The sequence below is a fragment of the Condylura cristata genome, unplaced genomic scaffold (genome assembly GCF_000260355.1).
Source record: "Condylura cristata isolate star-nosed mole 26May11 unplaced genomic scaffold, ConCri1.0 scaffold00026, whole genome shotgun sequence".
NCBI lineage: Eukaryota > Metazoa > Chordata > Mammalia > Eulipotyphla > Talpidae > Condylura > Condylura cristata.
The window spans coordinates 21,600,136-21,624,441 of NW_004567127.1; the positions used below are offsets into that span (position 1 = coordinate 21,600,136).

The 24,306-nt window shown below is 36.8% G+C and overlaps 1 protein-coding gene across 1 annotated transcript in view; it reads right to left on the reverse strand.

Annotated features, from left to right (window-relative positions):
• The window catches only part of ZNF326 (zinc finger protein 326), a 38,607-nt gene extending 19,661 nt beyond the window's left edge, over window positions 1–18,946 (reverse strand). Inside the window, exons 1-6 of the mRNA XM_004689791.2 lie at window positions 18,803–18,946; window positions 16,529–16,573; window positions 7,752–7,787; window positions 7,545–7,656; window positions 5,148–5,553; window positions 2,634–2,832 (exon numbers count right to left, since the gene is read on the reverse strand). Coding sequence (XP_004689848.1) covers window positions 2,634–2,832; window positions 5,148–5,553; window positions 7,545–7,656; window positions 7,752–7,787; window positions 16,529–16,573; window positions 18,803–18,818 — 814 coding nt within the window. The 5' untranslated portion in view covers window positions 18,819–18,946. The remainder of the gene's footprint in view (window positions 1–2,633; window positions 2,833–5,147; window positions 5,554–7,544; window positions 7,657–7,751; window positions 7,788–16,528; window positions 16,574–18,802) is intronic.
• Between the last annotated feature and the right edge of the window lie 5,360 nt (window positions 18,947–24,306).

The following is a 24,306-nucleotide window of genomic DNA, read 5'->3' on the forward strand; positions in this document are numbered from 1 at the left end:
TTCACCAGAGACAGAGTGGGGAGCAGAACAGGCAGATCTATTGAAATACACTGCTAAGGGAGTAGCAGGCAATACAGAAGTGGTTTGCTGCAACATATGTGGTTTAGCTCTCTGGCCATGGATCAAACTAAGGTTGTCATCATGATGATAGTACTGATACTTAACCCGTAGCCACCAGGGAGGCCTTTTTTTTTTTAACTTTGTGTTTCTAAATGAAACAAAAAAATATTTGGTCCAATTAGATTAAGACAAAGTTATATCTTAATAAAAGCTAAGGAAGGAAATGCATTCTTTAAAGGAAATGGAGTAGCAAAATAGACAACTGTCTTGCCTATGTTTGTTTCTACAGTTAACCAGTTTTTGTACCTTTAATCCAGGGTGCATGGATTATATGCCACAAGCATTCGGTTAAACTCTAGCTTATTATCATTAACAATTACTACAATTCTACTTTTATCAAGTTGGATACATGTATAAATCCTTAAACAATTCAAATGTAGATAAAATAAAAAAAAAGATACATCAGAACCCAAAAATATAAAATATACAATTATACAATAAACTAACATTAATCTAGGTCTCTTCCTTCTTTGCCTCATTCCTATTTTTTAATTATTTGAAGGCTAGCTTATTTGTTTAGCACATCCAGCATAAAAGCAACATACTCTATTTCATTATTAATATTTATTTTTACTGGATGCAAAAAACTTGACCAAAAATAATTTGAATTCATTACAATTACCCAAACCTTTCCTACTCCCCACTAGAGTAGTCAAACATTAGTTCTAATGAAGACAATTTTTGCAACTCTGAAATATCACTAAACTTGTGAAGATAAAACAGTTCTCAGACATGAAAGTAAAAATTATTGTAATAAGTTAAATGAATAATCATTCTATAGATTCCCCTATTCTAGGCTTTCATGTGATTAAGTCATAAATATATGAAGTTTGTTGAGTTGCCTTTTACTCAGCATAATCTTTTTCAAAGTTCATAAAGTGGCTGCCTGTATCAGCACTGCACATTCTCACCAGCAGCAAATGAGGGCTCTGTTTTCTCGCTGCCCTTACTAAGGCTTGTTATGTTTTCCTCACTTTAATCATCCTGGTGGGAATGAAGAAGTCCCTCATCATGGGCTTTATTTGCCCACACGTAGTTATTGGCTATTTTTTCCATGTATTTATTGGTTATGTATGTATCTTTGGTGCTGTGGAGGGGGATTGTTCATATACTGTGCACACATCTCAGTTGAGTTGTATCTTTTTATAGTGGAAAAGAGTTCCTTATATTCTAGATTAAGTCCCTTAACATACATATGATTTGTAAATATTTTCTCCCATTGCAGGGTTTGTCTTGTCACACTTATTTGACATGAATAAGTTTTTTATTTTGATAAAATTTACAATTTACCTTTTCTTTGTTGTTCATGCTCCTGGTGTAATATTTAAGAATTCCTTGCCTAATTCAAATTCATAAAAATTCAGCTTTATGGTTTCACTTGTTAAATTTATTTCTCGGCATTTTATTCTTCTTGATATAAACACAAATGAAATTATTTAATTTCATTTTCAGATTGGCTCTCAATTTTTAACAATTTTCAAATAGTAATATGATGAGAATCATCGTATGAAAAAATTTAATTTTCTAGAAGAAATAATGCTTCTCCTGGCACTAAAAAACATAAAAAATTTCTTCCTTATATCCTCATAAAGGGAATTCTATGTACAACATACCTCTTCCTTCAAAATACCTCAAACAAACATGGCCTCCCTAGTGGCACAGGGTTATTAAAGTCACAGCACTATCAAGCTATCACCAGCCACCGTAACATGAGTTTCATCCCTGGCCAGGGTGCTGATCCACATGGCACAGCAGACCTCTGCTGTCTTGCCACTGCTCTCCTCAGCAATGTATTTCATTGGATCTACTTGTTCTGCTCCCCACTCTATCTCTGGTATATCCTCTCACACTCCCCACATCTGGCCTGGACCTCAGTTCTTATACACATAAATGAGTAAAATAAGTATTAAAAAAAAAAATCCAGTAACACAAATCAAAACCCTATGAGGCCTTTAAAAAAATAATAGAAGGGCCCTCCCTGGTGGCGCAGCGGGTTAAAGCACAGCACAAAGAAGCTTAAGCCACTTTCACATGAGTTCAATCCACATGGCGGGGCAGACCTCTCCTGACCCACCCGCTGCTCCCCTCAGCAGTGTACTTCGTCTATCTGCCTGTTCTGAGCCCCACTCTGTCTCTGGTGAAGCCTCTCACCCTCCGCATCTCTGGCCTGTACCCCAGAGTTCTGTACGAATAAATAAATAAAATCTTAAAAAATAATAATAACAGAAGCTATAAAATTAACAAGTAAATATGATAAATAAATTTGTATATGTTATGTAGTGTATGTGTATGTATGCATGTTCTGGTATCACCCAAAAGAATTTAAGGGAGAGGGTTGACCAAGGCACATAAATTTAAAAGGTATCATTGGGAAATTCAGACAGTCTAAGGGATTCATGGACCTGCGATCTACAATGTAACTGTTATTTAGCTTGTCTACACAACATGAAAATTTAAAAGACTGAATTTTTAAAAAGTATCCAGAACCAAAGTAATAATGCTTTCTTGCTTACTTGGTGATTTGCTGAGGGCCATCCTCTCCACGGGCTTTGCTAGCTTGGGTTTCTTGATAAAGGTTCCACCAGGCTTATTAAAAGGTTGCATCATTTTTCTCTTTATTCCTCTTGCTGCAGCAATTGTCACACTGGCGGGTTTGTTTTGATAGTCAACAACAATTCCAGGTCTATGAATGCTTCCAAAATCACTCATATGCTGCAAATTTGTGAAATCAGGCAATATTAGCATAATATCCAAAGATAAAGTATGATTCATATAAAATTTACATGTCATCTATCTAATTAATAATGGTCACATGGAAACCCCCAAAATGTTAACTAAATTTTACATGTCCACTTTGAATACATTGAGAAACTGTAAATTATTACATTTACTCAAATCCAGCGAATTAGTATTTTTATTTACAGTAGAACAAATATGGATTTCCTACCTATTTTTTATTTTTACAATTCAAAATTATTTGAGTTCATATACATGTGCCTGCCAGAATATTACCACTTGTACAACTCTCTGACAACTCCTCTTCAGAGTTCCTAAATGATGTTTTCCCATGAAAAGACCTTAAAAGAAATCTTTATTTTACTAAAACCTTGCTTAAAACTAAGAAACACAAAGAAGACCATATTTGAAGTCTGAAGTAAAAAAGATCCAGAAATCATTTACGATTTCTCCCTGTTGAAAAAGGGAATAAGGAGGCGAGATGGAACATTAGTATGAAATAGGAGAGTTAAAGCATAACCATGCATCAACTTCCAAAACACACTTCAGATAAAGAATTGCATCTGACGTTCCATTCACATTCTTACCTAGAGAAACATTCTGACCCAGAAGCCTAAGAAGCAAAAGTTTCCAGATGAAGAGTCATGCAACCAAATGACTCTTTATGTCCCTTCCCTCTTATCATTAACAAAATCTACTATACCAAGTTCACATATCCACAGAAATTTATTCTGCTAACTTTACTTTTAGAAGACAAAGATTGAGGAGTAATCTGAAGAGAAGGATCCAATGGGAATTGTACAAGTGAAGATTCAAAAAGAGAGTCCTAGTATAGCTTCATCTACTTCATTAACAGAAGAAAGAAAGAAAAGTCCATTCAGAGTAGAATGGTGAATACAAAGTACAGGACTACCTGTTTCACTATCATGAAAACAAATCTGATATTTGAAGTCTCATTAAGAAAAAAAAATCATTTGCCTAAAACAATATACAGCATGGAAAATGTTTTCCAAATTTTCAAAATGAAATATTCAATTTCAAAACCCAAAGCCTATCACCCCAACTAGTTTCAATTAACCTATAATCGTGAAGTATGGTGGGATAGCAACATATCAGTTGCTTACATTTTTGTATTATGCTTAGGAATTCCTATCTAACCTAGTAAACTTGAATAAAATAGTGTTTCCAGGTAATTTATTTTGTCACATCAGGTAAACCTGCATTATATCCATTAAAGGTGCAATGCATTTTACATAAAAGTAACTGATAAATGCAAACTTTCTACACAAGTATGACAAACTATACTGACGTACCAAAGCTAAACAGTCAAAAAGTGTGCCCTATGACATTTTTTATCAGAAGTACTTTCCTCTACAGAGCAACTGACTTAAAAAAAAAATTCTTAAATTATTGCAAAAAATACAATAGTCTTTATATTATCAAACTACATAATAACTTCACAATCTACATACACTTAACTGATAAAATTTCAAGTCAGCCATGTTACCTAAGAAGCATAATCTTTATGCTGTATGTCCTGAAATTAAACACCTGGTATATTATTTCGCCCATTTAATTCAATAATTTACCAAATATTACTTTCTAGGAAGGAGCTATAATTATGTTCATACAGGCAAAAATTTTCTCAATAGTAAAAACTAGTGACACCGGGAAAATAAAACACCCAACAACAGGACATAGAGTAAGAGAAGTATTATCAGCAAATTGATACTGACCACAAATCATTTTCAACCTATTAAGCATATCAAGTTTTTCTCCTTATAAACATGGCTAAACTACTCTAATCTATCAGCAGATCTTAAGTCTCTTGTGTTTGATGTGAGATAAGGAGCGTTGAAGAAATCTACGTGTTAGGGGTTTAACAGCAAAGTATAAACATTTTATCATACATTGCACCTTTAACCTACTCAGGAACTCCAAAAGGGTTGTTACCTTTTACAGTAATCCAAGAACTGTCCCACCAGCAAAATTGCTAGTGTTTACAAGGAAAAATGCAACTCCTTTTAACCCCTTTTAGACCAAACCTAGTATCTTCAACCTTTTTAATAAAGGGAGATTTGGCAAAACTATTAACAATCATCTGACACTGCCACTTAATTTCTGAAATCCTGGAAAAACTTTTATAGTCAACCTAAAAATTATGTCATGACTCACTTTTGCTTCAAAATACACTGGGATGAACAGTGTTTATTCTAGTTAAAACCGTGGTCTTGAAAGGGTTTAAAAGAGTGACTAGTGAAAAGAATCTGAAAAGATTCTGTTGTACTTACTCCTCGGCCTCGGCCTCTGCCTGTTGATGGTCCTCCAAAAGCATCATAGTTTCTGCTTCCAAACGTACTTTCAGGATAAGCAGGCGTTCCTCTCCCCCGAGAGCCTACAGGTGCAGGCTTCATATGGGGTGAAGAAAAACTGCTGTAGGAAGAGTAATTCTCTCTTCCTCTGTCCTCCATAAACCCAGGCCTCAATTTTGAACGGGAGTAAGGTGCTTCCCAGCTAGACCCGCCCTGGTTTCTACCTCCGAAAGAGTCAAGGCTATTCCGGTAGGAGCTCTCAAATCGACCACCATAACTACCTCCGAAGCGGCTTTGTTCGGGTTCATTAAAACCATAGCCAGATCTGTACAGATCTCGCCCACCCAGAGAAGACCTGGAGTCGTAAGACTCATAAGGTCCAAACCTGGAAAAGTTGCACAGTGAGGGAAAAAACAAAAGTAAGCTTACTAATGTTAGACAATTCAAAAGACAAATTATCAGATGACATTTATCAACTAAAATTCATTTATACCATACTGGTTTGCACAGTTCTAATTTTGTTCACACTTGATTAGGGCTGGGCAGTTCAACATGAGACCAGATAGAAAGCTATCTGAGTCACTTTTAAATATAAATTGAATTCAATAAACCTTAGCTTAAAACTCTGCTAATTTTTAGCAGTCTTACTATTTTATTCAAAACAAAAGATTTGTCTGTTATTATTTCAGCCCAGCCCTAGTCTTGGAAAAAGTCATTTGCTACAGTTCACAAACTACTCAAACTTTCTTTGAACCTATCCCTAATATTGGAAAATACAAAATATTTACAACATTTTGGCTTTCAATAAAGACACAAGTTATAGACTACACAGATATAAGCTATTTGTAACAGGCAAGATCCTACTATAACCCCAATAATCTCTATCACAAAATTGCTTCATGTGATTGTAGTAGACAAAATTTGGAGAATTATCTCTGGTTAAAAAATTTGACATTCTGCCAAATTCAATCCTCAATCACTTTTCGCTTATAGACTAATAAATCTAACTACTCTAATAAGTACATAAAATACAACATAAAGTAAGGACCACCAACATATACCCTGTGCATATGAATTTTCAAGGCAGATGAGAAAGAATACATTTTATGTCTTCAATAATTTGAAAAATTATTTCCTGGCAGTAAATTATCACATAAAACTACTCTAAAAAAGGGAGCACACAGTCTCCTCAAGTTTTTACTAGAATCAACAGAAGAAACAAATCATGTTACTTCTCACAAATCCAAAGCATGGATTACAAAAAGTTACTTGATATCTTAACAACAAAGTTTTATAAAGGCCCACAATTACACATGAGATAATCAATAACATCTACATAGTTTATGCATGTTACATTTACAATGTAATAGGGCAATAATTGATATTAAAACACTATTATACATTACTTCTACTATACAAATCACTAGATAGGAGATACTATTTACTTTTGAATCCTAGTAGTTATATAAAAAATTTTCCTTTTCCAACTACATTTTTAAAGCATCTATCACATAAAACAAAATTGTTCGGTTTGTTTTCTTATATACCATAGTGGCACTCTTGAATCACTAAGATAGAAAGTAAGCATCATTCGATCCATCCCTAAACAATCCAGATCCTTCAATATGAAGAAGGATGATTTTTCAAATGTTGCCAACTACTTTTACTTGTATTTAGTAGGAATCTTTGTGCCTCAAAAAGTAAGATCCACTTTGTCTGAAATGTGATCAACCCTAAAGCCTGTAGTAGTTCAACTAGCTTTAACCTTTACATGACTGTCAACAAGTGAAACAGAAATACAATCTAAACTCTAATGCATTAAAATAAGCAAAGGCTTTATTTTATATAATATTACTAACTTGGACCCAGAAGTGTTCTAGTATAAATACCTGCCCTTAAATAGCCTAAGACATAATTTAAAGAACATTTTTATTTTTACAATATGCTCTTTTAACTTATTTTTGAATAAAAATTAATACTTATCTTAAATGTTTTTTTAGAAACTGAATGTTGCTAGACTGGCTCAATTAAACCCATTTCTAGTCAAAGACTGCTCAGTTGCTTTACACAATACTGTACATTAGGAAAAGATACTATTTCCAGTAACATTTTTTTATCATTTGTTCCAAACATTCTGATTGATAAGGTGTAAAAAAAAAAGTTCTCTGCTAAAGACAGAAAATCTTAGAAATGGTAACAGTTATCTGAGCTTTAATAAAAGTAGTATCTGCCAGTGATCCTGAGATAATTTTTAGTTAATACCTTTAAACAATTCAATACCAAACAATGAAATGTAAGCATCATAACATCCCTAATACTTAAAATATCCAAATCTTATATTTGTCTAATTTATGGCCAAGTGATTAAGCAATTTACCTGCTACCCCCACCACCATCACTGTGATTGTCCATGCCATATGACTGGTTTAGGTAGGAGTCCATGGATCTTTGACCCCCATAGGATCCATGGCCATAGTCACGATCCAGCCCTATAAAGAGTTTAAAAAGAAAAAAATTAAAAAATGCTCACCTTTATTGGCACTCATAAGAAGAATTTTTAGATAAATATCCTTGAATGTCAGACCTCCATAAGATCCATGGCCATAATCACGATCCATTCCTAAAAAAGCCAAAAACAAAAGGTCAGTAAAAAACACTATTTCATCAGGAGTCTTTGCATAAAACACAAGCTCAATCATGTAAGGTAACAACATTTAAGCTGAACTCATACTAGACACTGAAGGAAAAATCAGATTTGCAAACAAAACCTAAAAGTTTCAAAAAAAAAAAAACACATATCAACTAAAAGGTTTTTTTGTATTAAAATTATCTTCCATTAAATCAGAATCTTGACTAGATCACTACTATATGGTCCTGTATCAGATAGAATGGAGTACATAACAATGATTATCTTCAAGAAAAATATAAGCATTTTTACAACGTAAAAAGGGAAAATTTCTACTACATAGTTTTCTACAAATGATCTCAAGAATTCAAAAAATTCAAAGGCAGCCACATTATTAACTAGCCTAATTTTAATTAGTTCACATAGTAACTGAAAGAGATGGTCTTAAAAAGGTAAAATCAGAAGAGTAGCACCAAACTGTGGTACTGCTATTTTAAGCAGTAATTGTTCAACAAATATTTAAATCCTCAATTACTTTCAGTACAGGGAATACCCAACTCTAGTAACATGTTCTAAGAATAAAATCAGTAAGTATATTTTATTGCACTGCAATTCCACCTATATCCAAAACTGACATACACAATACAAGAGGCAATAAAATGAATTTACTATGACCATGAAATATTTTTTTTTTACTATTTAGAATGTGTTTCCTATAAAGACCTTCATTACCACACTGCCTAAATTTTATTTATTTACAAATACAATATTTAATACAGGAAAAAATCCTTCATTTACATTTTTAAACCACATTTTAGTGATAGCTCAAATATTTTTAGTCCTAACGACAACAACAACCTTATGAAAATAGTTCTCAGAATCTTACAACTTAAATCTAGAAACAACCTAACTGAACAAATTCAATCCTTTTTGTACATCAGGGAACTGAAGTCCAAAAAGATAAAAGTGATTTCCCCTAAGTTCCCTAAGTATCCTTTTTTCTTGCTTCATGTTTTCTTTGCATGAAAACACCCTCTTCTACTAACCCAAATATCTGCTAAGTAAAATTTTCTATTCTTTTCAATCTATTTCAAATACTAATCCTTCAAAAACATTTTTGATGTTTCATTTGATCACCATCTCTTTCTCTCAATAGTAAAAATTCTGTAATTCCTATATAGTGCTTTTGATACCCTTCCTGCCTTATATTCTGCTACTAAATGTTCATTAGTCTGTAGTCAGGGTCTGACTTTTACTTTTTTTGTATACTAGAGTATATAAAACAATTCTCATTGAATAGTGTAGTGACCACCAGGAGTTAGAAGACCTTCTCAGAGTCCACAAAGTCAAACATTTTCATAACTAATACAAAGACACCATTTTGCCATTTTCATAGTGTTAATATTTGCACTGAAGATACATAATACATAAGCCCTCGTGTAAAACTGCTGGCAGCCCAGCACAAATCAAAACCAAACCGGCAGCACCCAACTACTAGTGGTAATTGTATTGTTAACAATGGATATTTGCAGCAAAAAATAAAAATGCCAACTCACTCAAGAATGCCCTTGATGAAGCTAAGAATTATTAATTTTATTAAATCACATTCATTGAGTAAACTTTGTGATATTCTGCATAGTGAAATGGGCAGCACACATTACTGCATGCTAAAGTAGAATAGTTCGGGCCCTCCCTGGTGGCGTAACCAATTAAAGCACAGCACTATGAGGCTATCCACAGCCCTGCAGCACAAGTTCGATCCCTGGACAGGGGATGACCCATATGCAGTGGCAGACCTCTCCTGACCCACCTACTCTGTGTAATTCACCCACAGCAGTATAACTCAGTGCAACTGCCTATTCTGCTCCCCACTGTTTCTAGTTAATCCTCTCAACCCCCACCCCACACACCTCTGGCCTGCACTTCAGTTCTTGTATGCATAAATAAATTTTTAAAAAACGGTAGCATAGCTCATTTGTGAACTCAATTTAGTCATATTTTTACAAGAAATACTTTTTTCACTAGAAAGAAAAGACTGACATTAAAGGACTATGGGGTTTCAGACATGGCATACATTTTCTTGAAAAATGCACAAAGTGAATTATCACTTCAAGGAAAACAAGTGACAGTATTTGCTGTCAATGACAAAATTCAGGCATTAAAGAAAATTTTAGCCAATTTTATAAAATGTGTATCTACAACTTGAGCTAAGCTTCCCAATTTTTAAAAGCTTCTCTGATAAAACTGGTAAGGATATTAGTGACTATGGATTCTTCATATCATATAATAAACCCTATATTTGGAAAACCTGAATAACAGTAAACTAATATTTTAAAAATGTCTGATATTATATGGTAAGAAAAAAAGACATTTCAAGTATAAGACATAATCAATAGATTTCAAGACATACAGAAAGCTTATCAATATACAAAAATATTAATGATGTTTTATTATACAAAGACTTTAACACAACTTAAAAATTAAAATTCAATTATTTGGGCCTCCTTGGTGGCCTGGGGCTAAGTGTCTCAGTGCTTCTGCCACAACAACCCAAGTTTGATACCTGGCTAGGGAATTAATCCACATGGTGCAACAGACCTCTCCTGTCTAGCCCACTGCTCCCTTCAGCAGTGTATTTCAGTAGATCTGCCTATTTTGCTCCCCACTCTGTCTCTGATGAATCTTCTCACCTCCTGCCACCCCTATGCAAAAATAAATAAAATCTTTAAAGAATAATCTTAGAGTTAAGTTCAGATAGGTACACAGAGCACAAATTTTTTATACTCTTATTTCTGCTAGTTTTTATTTTTGAGTTGGCAGAAGCTGCTTTTGGACACTAAGTCATTATGGTGTTTTTTTGGTTTTCTTTTTTTTTTATCCTATGTTTTTATTTCACTATCGAGTCATAAATTGCCAATATTTACTAAACACTCACTCACCTTGCACCAACTTCCTGGGGAGTACACAAAAAACAAAATTTTTATATAGTATTTTTATATAGTAATGACTTTGATTTATTGTTCCTAGCTCTGTAACTATGCAGTTAGTTAAAAATAAAAAAGAAAACTGTATATAGTCAGTGTGATTACAAGGAGATAGATTTTATAAGAGACTATGTAATAGTTCATATAGACTACTTCTATATAAACAATATTCTTCGAGGTTTGAAATGAATTTAAAATTCAATTAAAAAACTATAAAAACAATGTTATGTTTTTATTGCTAATATTAAATAATGTGATTCACTCAAATGCAAAACCAAGTACTTTTAATTAAATCTAGTCTGTGGCTTTGTCACTTTAACATATAAATGATATGCTAAATAAATGTTAAAAACTCACCTGCATTTAAATCACAACAATGATATGTGAAATCATATGAAAAATACAACTGAGTTAAGATAAAAATAACTATGATACGTGACACTAAGTCTTGTATAGAACCACTTTTCTCTACCCCTTTGAATGGCGCCACTAACATCTCTCACCTGGATTACTCTAGCAGCCTATGAGCTGGTATTCCTGCTTCCACTTTTGCTCCCTTTCTGTTTATTATAAAGAAAATAGTTAAAATATAGCTAATAAAACATAAGCTAAGTCACCCTATTCCAGTGCCTCCTAGAGGCATTGTTTAATCCATTTCCTCCCCAAGGACATTTGGCACTGTCTGAAAACATTTTTGATTGTCACAACTAAATGGTAGAACTACTGGTATACAGTATGTTAAGGCCAAGATACTGCTAAACAGTCTACAATACACAAGAAAGTCCCTCACAAAAAGAATTACCTGGTCTACAATGTCAACTAATACCAAAGCTGAGAAACCCTGCCCTTAATGACTCACCCTCCCACCCCATCACCTTTCTCCCCCCACACCCCTCACTTCTCATATTTATTCTTCAGCAATAGAAACCATTCAGAGATCACCTGCTGGAAACCTAACCTACCAGAACTGGCCTTCTGCTTGTCCTCCCCTCCCCCTGGATGACATCCATTCAGTGCTGAAAATCACATATCCCACACTCCTATCCTTTCCTGCAAGGCCTGCCAGCCTGCATATCTACCTCAGTAATCTGCCCTTCTGCTTCAGGGATCTCCCTCCACCTTCATGGCAGTTAATAAAATCAACCCCACACCTGGTTAATCATATTTGAGGGCCTCCCTGGTGGTGCAAGGGGTTAAGATGCAGTACTATGAAGCAATCCACAGCCACTGCAGCATGAGTTCCATCATCTCTAACCAGAGAGGTGACTCCCATGGCACAGCAGACCTGTCATGTCTCACCACTCCTTCCCCCCTTAGCAGTGTTTTTCGGTCAATCTGCCTGTACTGCTCTCTCACTATGTCTCTGGTGAATACATTCAACCCCCCGCATTTTTGACCTGTATCCCAGTTCTTGTATAATCCCAGTTACTGTATAAATGAGTAAATCTTTAAAAAGAAATATTTGACGTTCTTAGGCTTCGGAATGGGTCACTTGTGTCTCCATATCACCTTTACATCTTTATGACCTGTTCTCTATCCTACCTCCCTCTTAACCTGAGAAACATTACCTTATTTATTAGAGTCCACTCATTTTTATAAGTATTTTGCTTTGTTAAATGGTATTTATTGGAGTTCACTCTTTTTTATAAGTACTTGGCTTTGGTAAATGGTGTGTTATGTAAATATACAATGTTTGTCATTCTGTTTCGCTTTACTAGATAATTCCACTGAACTTCCATTTTGCCATAAATATCAACATTTATTTATTTTGAAAGTTGATGGTTCCAAATTCTTTGGATAATGCCCCTGAATAGGATTGCTGGGTCATAAGGTATTTCTGTTTTTTAGTTTAAGTCCAGATAATTTTTCCAAAATTGCTGCCCCAGTTTACATTCCCATCAACTGTATAAAAGAATTTCTCTTTCTCTGCATCCTCTCCAGCATTTGTTAGGAGTCTTTGGAACTGCATCTCCCTTATTAAAAAAATGAACATTTTTCTATGTTGGCCTTCTGGAGTGTATATTTAGATTTGCTGCCATTTATTAATCGGGCTACTTTTTATTATTAAACTGTTTCTTATATATCTTGGATATTAAAACATTCACAACCCCTTGTCAATTGTGTAATATTTAAATATCTCCACTCAATGGGATGTCTTTTTGATGTACTTATATTTTCTTTTGCTACATAAAAGGTTTTAAATTTAACGTAATTTCAATTATATTTTTGCTTTCGAAATTTAGCAAATTTAGAATTTGCTTTTCAATTATATTCTTGACATAGAATTCAAATACCAAAAAAACACCTCTATGATCACATGAAACATATCAATGTTTTATCTATTTATAGTCTTTAATCAAGTGTGAAGTTATTTTTGTGCGTGGAGTTAAGAGAATGATCCAATTTCATTCTTTTACATGTAGTTGTGCAGGTTTCCCACCACTTCTTTAAGTTAAAGATACTCTTCTCCATTCCAAGGTCATGGCTCCTTTATCATGAATTAAGTATTGTCATATACGTGCATTTATTGCTAGGCTTTCAATTCTGTTCCACCAAAGTTATATATCTATTTTTATGCCAATACCATATTAATATAATTACTGCTGATTTAAAGTATAAAGTCAGGTAACATGAGACTCCCCTTTCCCTCCTTTTTCCTTAGTATTGCTTTTGATATTCAAGACCTTCTATGGTTACATATAAATACCTATGTTTTCTGTTCAATTTATTTAAAGAATATTGCTGGTATTTTGGTGAGCAGTGTTATACATCACTTTTGGTAAAATACTCATTTTGATTATAGTGACTGTCCCCATCCATGAACATAGACTATACCTTTCTATATTCTTATGCCATGGTCAAAATCCTCCAGTAATATCTGCTTTCACCATATAGTCCTTTAACTCCTTGATTAATCCCTAACATTAAATCCTTTACAAAGGGATTATGAGTAAAATGATTTTTCTCTTCTCATTAACTATATATAAAAACACAACAGGTCACCTCTTAACTTTATCACTGAGCACTGCCCCTGGTTTACTCTATTCCAGCTAAGTCCCTTGTTATTCCAAGATAACAAAACACCCTATTTTGCACCTGCTAGTCCTTCTAACTGGAATCTCTTCCTTGTACCTGCACTGTCACTCCTCTTTAATTGTTTCAGGTCTTCACTTTCTATCGCTTCTTAGATATAAACAAATCACCTCTGATATTCAATATTCTTCTGGCTATACCTCACTACAATAACCTCACTTAAGACTGTTTAGCACAAATCACCAACTATTTAAAACAGTCTTAAATCTCACTGAAGCACAACAGTTATCACTGTACCTGCTTTCCCTCTTCTGGAATGATCTCCGTCTTTTTAGACTGCTATTTATATAAAATAAAGCATCATGAAAAAAAGAGGAAACATGGGGACACTGAAAATACAACTTCCTTCCAAGAAACAATGTGGAGGAAATCAGTATCTTGCCATGCTCCTCCTACTTCACTTCAATTGCTGGAAAATACAATGCTAACAATGACTTGTATGTTTGGCTTCATCTGGTTAGGGTACATCTTTTATTTCCTTAAGCCTAAAGTATTCTTCCTCTGGACAGCCTCATCTGTCTCATCTTCCTTACACATCCATATTCAAACTGTCACCTTCTTTCTTAGTAAGTTCTTCCAAAGCTATTCCCTCAAAAATTGTAACACACACACACACAGGTCACCTTCCCTGTGATGTATTTCTCCCTCACAATTACCATCTAATATAAACATATGCTACTTCTTTGTTTTGTGTATGGTCGATTTCATCCCACTATACTAAAAATATGTGAGGGCCGGCATACTGATCCATTTTGTTCACTGCTGTATATCAGCTTCTAGAACAATAGCTGATATTCAGCAAGCATACAATAAGTATCTGTTGACTGAATAAAGTCAAATGATAACCCTGAAATTAAGTCCTTTATTTAGAAAATGCAGATAACACAGGCCTCAAGTGTTGTTAAGCAGTGGTCTTTACCTAAAAGAGCAATTCAAAATCATTCTGAAAACTTTCTCACAACATAGAATCAGGAACACTTGTCCTAAAATTTAAATCCAGTGACACTACAATATAACCTGAGCAAATATACTTTGATAAAGCTCCTCAGGAATCTAACAATCACTCTTAGGTGAGAACAGCTGAAACAAAAATCAAGAGAAAAAAATAAGTCATATTATTAGTGATAGAAATTTCTAAAGATCTTTTTATAGCACTGTATAAAAATTTTAAAAAAGAAACTTTTGCCTTCTTTGATTCTGCCTTTTCAGATCCTGTATTTACGCATGAAATCCAGCTCAAACAGTACAACCTACTAGAGGCCACGCCATCCCAAATATCTTAGTAAAAGTATTAGCCCTATTCACTCTAGATTTAAATCTTCGATTAACTTTCATTTATCACTCTCAATTTTCTACCCTCGTCAATCTGCCAAGTCTTAATAATTTTCTGGAAGCATCTTAATATTTTTAGATTACTACTGTTGTCTACTGAATTCAGTATCTTAAAACACTTTCACTTATGTTTATATACTGCATTTATAGCTATTTTCAGTCTAACCTACATGTTGATATAAACAATGTTATGTTGTTCTGACTACTTTCTATGTACTGAGTCATTTCTGATCACATCAAAAACTAAGTTCTCAATATTTTTGGAGATGATGATAAATAGAAATTAACTGGATGGCAATCACTCATAAAATGGCATAGTCTTCTTTATTTAGTAGTACATTATTTTAAGAACATACTACATTGTATACAATAACTGAATTTCGCATTTCTGTGGCAATCAGGATATTTAGTTCTACTCCCTGGGGTCCTTCATGTTTTAACCTCTTTGAATTATACCAAGTTCTTTTTTGTGTTACCATCCTCTTTGGCTATCAAATGACATCCAATTGTATTGTGAATATCTCTCATAACCTTACAGATGTCAGTAATATTCTCTCATAACCTTACAGATGTCAGTAATATTCTCTCATAACCTTACAGATGTCAGTAATATTCAGGCTTCCCCACGCTCTTCTGAACAGTTCTTCATGTGTAAACACATTTGGGCACACTCAAGCAAATGACCTCAAAAACAATGTCAAAATTTATTACAATAAGAGCAAAACAGAAGCCAGCCAATAAAACATTTAATCTGTTGGGCCCTTCATGGTGGTGCAGCACTATGAAGCTGTCACAGCCACTGCAGCAAGAGTTTGATCCCGGGTCTGGGGGTAACCCACATGGCATGGCAGACTTCTCCTGTCCCACCCACTGCTCCCCTCAGCAGTGTATTTCAGTCAATCTACCTGTTCTGTTCTCCATTCTGTTTCTGGTGAATCCTCTCATCCCCCGAAACTCTGGCCTGTACCCCAATTCTGTATGCATAAATAAAATAAATCTTTTAAAAAAATTTAATCTGTTTTACAAAGCCTCTAATTCAAAAACTATAACACAGCTAGTTTCCTGTAACTCATCACTGAATTTAATTCAAGATCTTTTGGGGTAAATTAAAAAATCATATTTCAAATGATCAGACAAAACTTAAAAAGGCCTTAACTTTTTTCCTAATTCAAATACCTCATATGACAACATTAACACTAAGAAGTAGTACAAGGGACAAAAAATAATTGAAACAAAGTGGAACTTTTTACATAGGTACTTTATATATATTTATATGAAGAGAAAAAAACACATTCCTTTAACAAGAAAATGAAAGAGGATACTCACCATTAAATCCCTGATAAGTATTCCTGCAAGCAGAGTGTGTGTAATCTATGGAAACACATTTAACAGAAAGGATTAGTACAACATTCATAAAAATCTACAATTAATATATCTACTCAAAATAAACACAACTACTTTAATGCTATTAATTAAAGTGGGTATACATAATTACCAATATTTGCAAAATGGGTATACATAATTACCAATGTTTCACATAGGGAAAAATATACCACTTTCTTCTCACTATCGCTCCAAAATGGAAAGTCTGCCATCCAAATTATGGCAATGTAAAAATTAGTTTATAATGTCTGATATACAATAACAGCTCAAAGAGAGGATCCAGTACTGATTTATATGGATGGCAGGGATTAAACTAGATATCAAAAAATGCAAATAGCAAAGAGATCTGAGAACTTAATTTTTTACAATAAATATTTTCTTTTATCGCCTAGTTTCTCTCTAAAGATCACAAGATCTTATTTGAGAAATGTATATGCATTTGCATGTGTTGGAAATAACCATCCAGGATGTGACATCACCAAAACTACACTGCCAATTTCCTAATAAAACTAATTTAGCAGCCGGTAATTTTACAGATAAATCTTGAAAGAAAGGAATTTAATACTGTGATCATTTGGACACAGCAGAACCCAGCTACACAAAACAGGATTTGATTCAGATAATACTGTTAGTCAAATTTCATTTCTTAAAATGACAGTAAAGGTGAAGACACGGCATGAGAGAGGGATTTTTTTACCCCTGGCATTTTCAGAATTTTATCACTGACACAGCTGTTAATAGTAAAATACCAATTTTATTTTTTAATTTTCTACAGAAAATTAATTCCCCATGGGGTTTGGGCCATTCCCATTGTTTTTCCCACCACGTTTGGTAGCATCTTCTGTACCTTGGCTGCTGGTACTGTCACCCAACACTGCATGAAAACCCAGTAATGTATTTTAAAATTTCACTCCTACTTCAAATATTCATAGTTTAAAGAATGAGTCAAATTCACCATAATTGCTATTGTTAATACTGAATGTCCTCTTTCAAAGTAACTTAAAAGTATCCACAAAGGATTATTCTAATCCCTGTTCAAATACTCCGATATGGCAGTTTTAACTCTTTGTTGCATGAAGTCAAACCAAAGCTCCAAACATCATTCAGTATGACTCACAGGCTGAGATCAACCACATTCAATGTTAAAGAAAATGCCTCGGTTAGATGAGAGGCTTCCGAGTAACTAGTGAACTGGTTTATTTAGAAATGCCTGGCTGGCTACTCTGGATTAAATCCAATTTAAATACACTTGTGATTAAAACCACTCAAGTGCTTTCTCGCATTTTCCCAAATTCTATCACTACCTCATTTTATCTTGACACAATTCCTATAAAAGTTGGCCAAGATCTGAAGACAAAGTGAAAACCAAATTAATTTTACTGCTACATGGCTTACCGAACTGGCGAGAAAGACGACTCAAAGGTATTACTAAAACGCAGTTTCACCAGTAAATCCAATTCTGGCGGCTGTACACACGTCTGAATTTGAAGGGCATGTGATGCTGTGCCAGAATTCTAACTAAAGTCCCGTCCACACAAAAATCCCCAAAAAAATGCTTTGGTTCACAGAAATGTTTCAAATTGGGCACTAACGACCGGGATATTTTGCTGGGTAAGCATTCCAGGTGGCTAACCAGAAATAGCTTCTTTTCCATTCCGCAGCGATCTCTACCCACACTCATCACTTACGGATGTCCTTTAAACTCATCTTAAACGAACACACCCAGAAACATCACTTTAAACAAGCCTCTGAAAATAGTACCTGGCGAGAAGTAACCTGAGATTGAGGGTTTGCTAAATGGACGATCTGGGTCGCCGCCCTGTAGGGCGAAGCGCGACGAGGCGGGGCAGGCCCCGCTCGCCCCTTTGCCCGAGACCGGGAAGTTGGAGGCGTCGGGGCAATTTCCATGTACGGGAGCCAGGGCGAGTCCCGGGCCCGCGACCGGAGGCCATGGCGCTCGGGAAGCCGCCTTCCCCGCCTCGAGGCCGGCACCGAGCTCCCAGGTCCCCCGCGGCGGCAGACGCCGCACGGAAGGGCGAGGGGCGCGCGAGTCCCCACGGAGGCCGACTTCGGGCACTGGGCCCGAGGAGGGCGGGCGGGCGGCCTCGGGCCCACAGAACAAAGCCTACACGGCCATCTTGAGACGGTAAACAGACCCCCGGCGCAGGCCACCCCGCCTCCCACCCGCCGCAGCGACCAGCCAGCCTTGGTGCTTACCGTCGTCGAAATCCATGGCGGAGGCTCGGGACCGACGGTCTTGGCGGCGCTGGGCTGAGCAGTGGCAGACGGAGCGCGCCCGAGACCAGCGGTTCCACAAGACCAGTCGCGCGACGGAAAGCGGCGCTACCGGCCCGGGAGCCGCAGGCCACAGAGAGGCTGGGGGTGGGGCCGACCGGCGCTGCCAGCCGACGCAACGCGGTCTGCGATTGGCCAGCACTAGCTGGTGGGCGGGCTCTCGAATGGGGGCGGGAAGCAGGTCCGCTGTCACGCTCCGGAGTGCTGACCCTCTTAGAGCCGCCGAAGGGGAAGGAAGGTAAAAAGAGGAGGGCCAAAGTCGACTGGGGTTGTGGGAGAGAGAGTTGGGGTGTGCTGGAAGGTCGGCCTGCGGCCCGCCATGTTTGATCCTGGCAAGAGCGTAAGAATCTGGTTGGAATAGCTTCCTCTTGCCCAAACTCCACGTGCCGACCTTTGCTTTCATAGGCTGGTGGTGACCTGCTCAGAGAATGTTAAGCTACTGAATGGAGTTTCCGCCGTGGAGACGCGGAAGAACGGTCGTTTTGGTTTTTTTTTGTTTTTTTTTTTAGAACGCTCTGAGCAAGAGACAGATTGCTGAATAGGAAAAAATTATGGGAACTATCCAAGACAAGCTATTATCAAGTTCTGAATTTTGAGGTATAAGTAAAAGTGTGGTGAAAGTTCTCGTACAGGAACTGTAACAGGAGCCGTCCAGAATTTGCAGTAAATCCCCTCCCCCAACCCCCACCCCCACCCCCACCCCCACACACGCACATAATGGCGTCGTAGTATTGCCACTTTGGAAATGGTGTGTTGGGAGTGGTGGATAGAGTTACTCATCTACAAGGCAATATGGAAAATGACAAATATTTGGTCACTTGACTCTGGAACAGTTTGAACTCCAAGTTTTTTTTAAAAAATCCTTTTTCATAGAGGAAATAGTTTCGACAATGAATTGATCACAGTCAAGCCTTCTTTGCTCTTCTTTAAGGTCCAACCAATATCTGGGTCCCAGTTCCAAGGAGTCTGCCTCTGCAAATAGACTGGTGGAAAAACTGAGCCGTATATTAAATGCTACAGTGGTTCCAAATCCGGTTGGCTATTGTTTCTTCCTCATCGCTTTCTCCTTCTCCACCTTTGCTGATTTGCCAAGTTCCCCACCCCTTTCTTGTTTTCTTTTCTATTCTTTTTTCTCCTATACATGTTTCCTATTCACCTGAACTGAACATGTTGAAAACTGAACTCATAATTTCCCTCCTCAAACCTGTTCATCCTCCTTTGTTCTTTCATCTCTGTCACTGGCATCATGAGCAACCACCCACTAATCCCAGCCAGCAGCAGCCTACAACTTATCCAGTCAAGTCCCAGCCCTCCCTCACCCTCTCATCTCAATCCATACAGAAGTATTTCATCCGCCTATTACCACCAAAAATGTCTGAAACTCCCTACCGCCTCGCCTCCATTCTCACCACCACTACCTTAGTTAGACTCTCATTATCTTTCTCGCAAATTGTTGCTATACCTTCCTAATTAATCTCAGGCTCCCTGGGACTGCTTGATCTAAAGGAAAATATGAACATGGCTTCGTGTGCCTCTGTTACAGAATAGGACAGAGCAAATCTCCTTAACCTGGAGCACAGCCAGCAGGATCTGGCCACTGCCTGACCTGCCAACTTCCTCAATTTCTGCCTCCTTCTCTTTCCCAGTCTCACCCATTTAATCAGCAGTTTTAAGCTGCTTACATACCCCTAAACACCCGCAGTCTTTTTCACACAACTGAACTTTTGTTTAGATTCTTCCTTCTTCCGGTAACACCACCCAGTTAACTATACTCACCCTCAAAACTCAGCTCAGGACTTACTTCCTCTATGAAACACTCCCAACTGCCCCCTCTGCCAGTACTTCTCAGATATTAACATGCACATGATTCATCTACGGATCTAGTTAAACTTTGGATTCACATTCAGTCAGCCTGGGTTGGAGTCTGCATTTCTCATAAGTTTCCAGGAAGTGCTGCTACTGGCAGTTGAAATTTAAGTTGGAAGAGCAAGGCTGTGGATCCTATTAAGCTGTGTTCCTTGAGCTAACATTTGCTACAGCATTGTCTCCCTTGCACTGAGTATTGTATTTAGCTCTATGACTTTCCACATTAAAAGTTCTTTAAGTTATACGAATTCAGATCTATATCTCAATGCCATATATCGGCTGTACATTAATAATCAACCACGTATAAGAGACATTTAAAATTAAAATGATTCAAAAACAGATGAAAGCAAAAGGACAAATACTAATCATACAAGAAAGGGTGAGAGTTTTAATTCTAGTATTAAACAAATCAAAGCAAAAACTAGAAAAAATGGATATTTTAAAATAAGAATCTATATGCACCAAGTAACAACTTCAAAATTCAAAAACATGGCTGTAGGAAATACAGGCAGACATAGAAAAACAATACAAATACTGAGCTGAGCATGAAATAGATTGAGCAGATAAAAAAGTAAGCCCCTGAAATAAGGCAGTAGAACTTGTAAATATTTAATTCAATATCCTTAAAAACAATTTTCCAAAATGTCCTTTAAACATTTGCAAAAATTTGCTATGTTAAGCCACCAAATTTTAATAAATTCTAAAAATTAGAAACAACACAAAACACAATATCTAATACCAAAGAAATAAAATTAGAAGTCAACAAAAATCAGGAAACAAAATAGCAAAACGTTCTCACACTCATCCTTAACTGGGAAATAGTTTAAATAATTTTGAAAGACTATCAAACTCAAAATTTTAGAATATTTGCAATGTTTAATAAGACAAAGAAAAAGCCATACTCGAACAAAGGAACGTTGGCCTTAATTACATACATTTCTACACAGTAAAAAAAAATTAAGATTAGAACCAAGTCTTTCCTGCCTCCTCAGTGTCGAGCACATAGGTTTACTTTATAAAATTAAGTTTTCTTTAACATGGTTAAACTTCTTTTTTGAAAAGCATGACATAATCTGTAATTATTTTATTGAAATTATTTCTTTGTTTTAGTCTTTTTATTTTCTATTTAATATATTTTACATCACTGTTCATTTTAAAACAGTGTTTACTTCCTCCCCCCTCAGGCCCATAGAATTTCCTCCTCCAATTCACCCCATGTACTGTCACCACAGTCCCCCAGCTCCTCCTCCCCTCCTCCCCTTCCCCTCCTTCAGGCCCTCCTCCTCCTCTCCCCTGCAGGAAGGCTGGTTTATAATAGTATGTTTGTTTTTGTTGTGTTTTCTGTTATATCTTTTCCCCTATGTCTTATTTGGCTCCCTGTATTCCTTCTAGAAGTGAAGTCATCTGGCATTTTTCTTTTTCATTCTGACTTATTTCACTGAGCCATCCATATTGCTGTGAATAGCATTACTTTACCTTTTTTGAATGCTGAATAGTATTCTGTTGTGTATATATACCACTTCTTAATCCAGTCATCTATTTAGGGGCATTTGGGTTGTCAGGTTTTACCTACTGTAAATAGTGCTGCAATAAACATAGGGGTACAGGTACCCTTTTCAATTAATGTTTTTGTGTGCTTTGGGTAGATCCCTCGGAGTGGGATTTGTGTACTGGGTCATATGGTAGCTCCATTTTTAGTATAGTCTGAGGAACCTCCATACTGCTTTCCATAGTGGTTTGTACTAGTTTGCACTCCCACCAGCAATGTAGGAGACTTCCTTTTTCATCACACCCTCCACAACATTTGTTGTTGCTAGTTTTTTTGATATGTGCCATTCTCACCTGTGTAAGATGGTATCTCGTTGTGGGTTTGATTTTCATTTCCCTGATTATAAGGGACGTTGAATATTTTTGCATATGCCTAATTTGTATTTCCTCTTTGGAGAAGTGTCTTGTAAGTTCTCCTGCCCATTTCTTTGGTTAACTTTTTTTTCTTGTTATTATACCACCACCCACTTTATCTCTGGCAAAGTATGATCTTACAACTTAATGTTTCAGATATTAGCATGACTGGCAGGATATGCAAATTGTATACACACATAACTTCTTTTTCCTCTGAAAAAGAAAACTGGTGTGGGGCCCTCCCTGGTGGCGCAGCACTAAGAAGCTAAAGCCCGTTCAGCATGAGTTTGACCCCCGCCCCAGAGGTGACCCACATGGCGCAGCAGATCTTTCCTGACCCTCTGCTCCCCTCAGCAGTGTACTTCGTCGATCTGCAAGTTCTGCTCCCCACTCTGTCTCTGGTGAGTTCTCTCACTGCCCCTGCACCTCTGGCCTGTACCCCAATTCTGTATGCATAAATAAATAAATCTTTTTAAAAAAGAAAACTGGCGTGCAGAATTTCCTAACTCCTTACAGTGTGGTAAGCCATGTTATTTCAATAAAAGTACCATAGAAATAAAAAATATATTAACTCAAATGCACAGAAGTCAGAATAGGGCCCTCAGCAGGTTAAAGCAAACATTAAGAAGCTATTACAGCCACTACAGCATGAGTTTGATCCCTGCCCAGGGAGGTGACCCACATGGCTTGGCAGACCTCTCCTGACCTGCGCACTACTCCCCTGAGCAATGTATTTCAGTTATTCCTCCTGTTCTGTTCCCTACTCTCTGTCTCCTCTCACAACCTCCCACCTTTGGCCTGTACCCCAGCTCTGTATGCAGAAATAAATAAATCTTAAAGAAAAAAGAGAGGGCGCAACAGGCTAGGGTGCAGCATTACAAGCTAGCCGCAGCCACTTCAGTGAGAGTTCCATCCCTGGCCTCGGAGGTGATCCACATGGTGCAGCAAACCTCTCCTGTCTCACCGGCTGCTCCCCTCAGCAGTGTATTTCTGCTCCCCACACTGTCTCTAGTGAATCTTCTCACCACCTCTGGTCTGCACCCCAGTTCTGTTTGCATAAATAAATAAACCTTTAAAAAAAAAAGTCAGAATAAACAGTTCTTTTTCTCCTTTCCCTTCCTATTTTCCAAACTGGAAGTCTTATAAAGGCAGGTGGTCATACCCCAGACACCCAGCAATACTTAAGAAATTGGCATGGTGTCCCCTAATTCATTTTTTGGGAAAACACTAATTGAGCACCAACTGTGGGTCAACATCATTTTCTTACCTTGAGTCTAGGAATGTCCCTGGCCTGTACCCTCTTTACTCGGCTTAGATCATGACCATGAAGGGCCATCGACTGATTTATACAAAGTCTTATGCCATTTCATCTTCCATATATTTCGGAATTAGTGGCAGGTTAGTAAAGACCCAATCACCAGTCTATTGGAAAATATTTAATAAAAGAGTGTTTTTTAAGTGCTGAGGTGATGGATGAAAGCCCAGGGAAAGAATAAGGGTTGACTGAGGGAGTTGCCAGAGAAACCACACTATCCCATCTGCAGAATCTGAGAAGGACTGGGTGAGTGGGCGCTCTGCAGAAACCCTGGCCAGCGAACTCTGCACTCCATAGACCTGCTACACACAAAACCATTCACTCTACCTCCAAATAAGCCGAG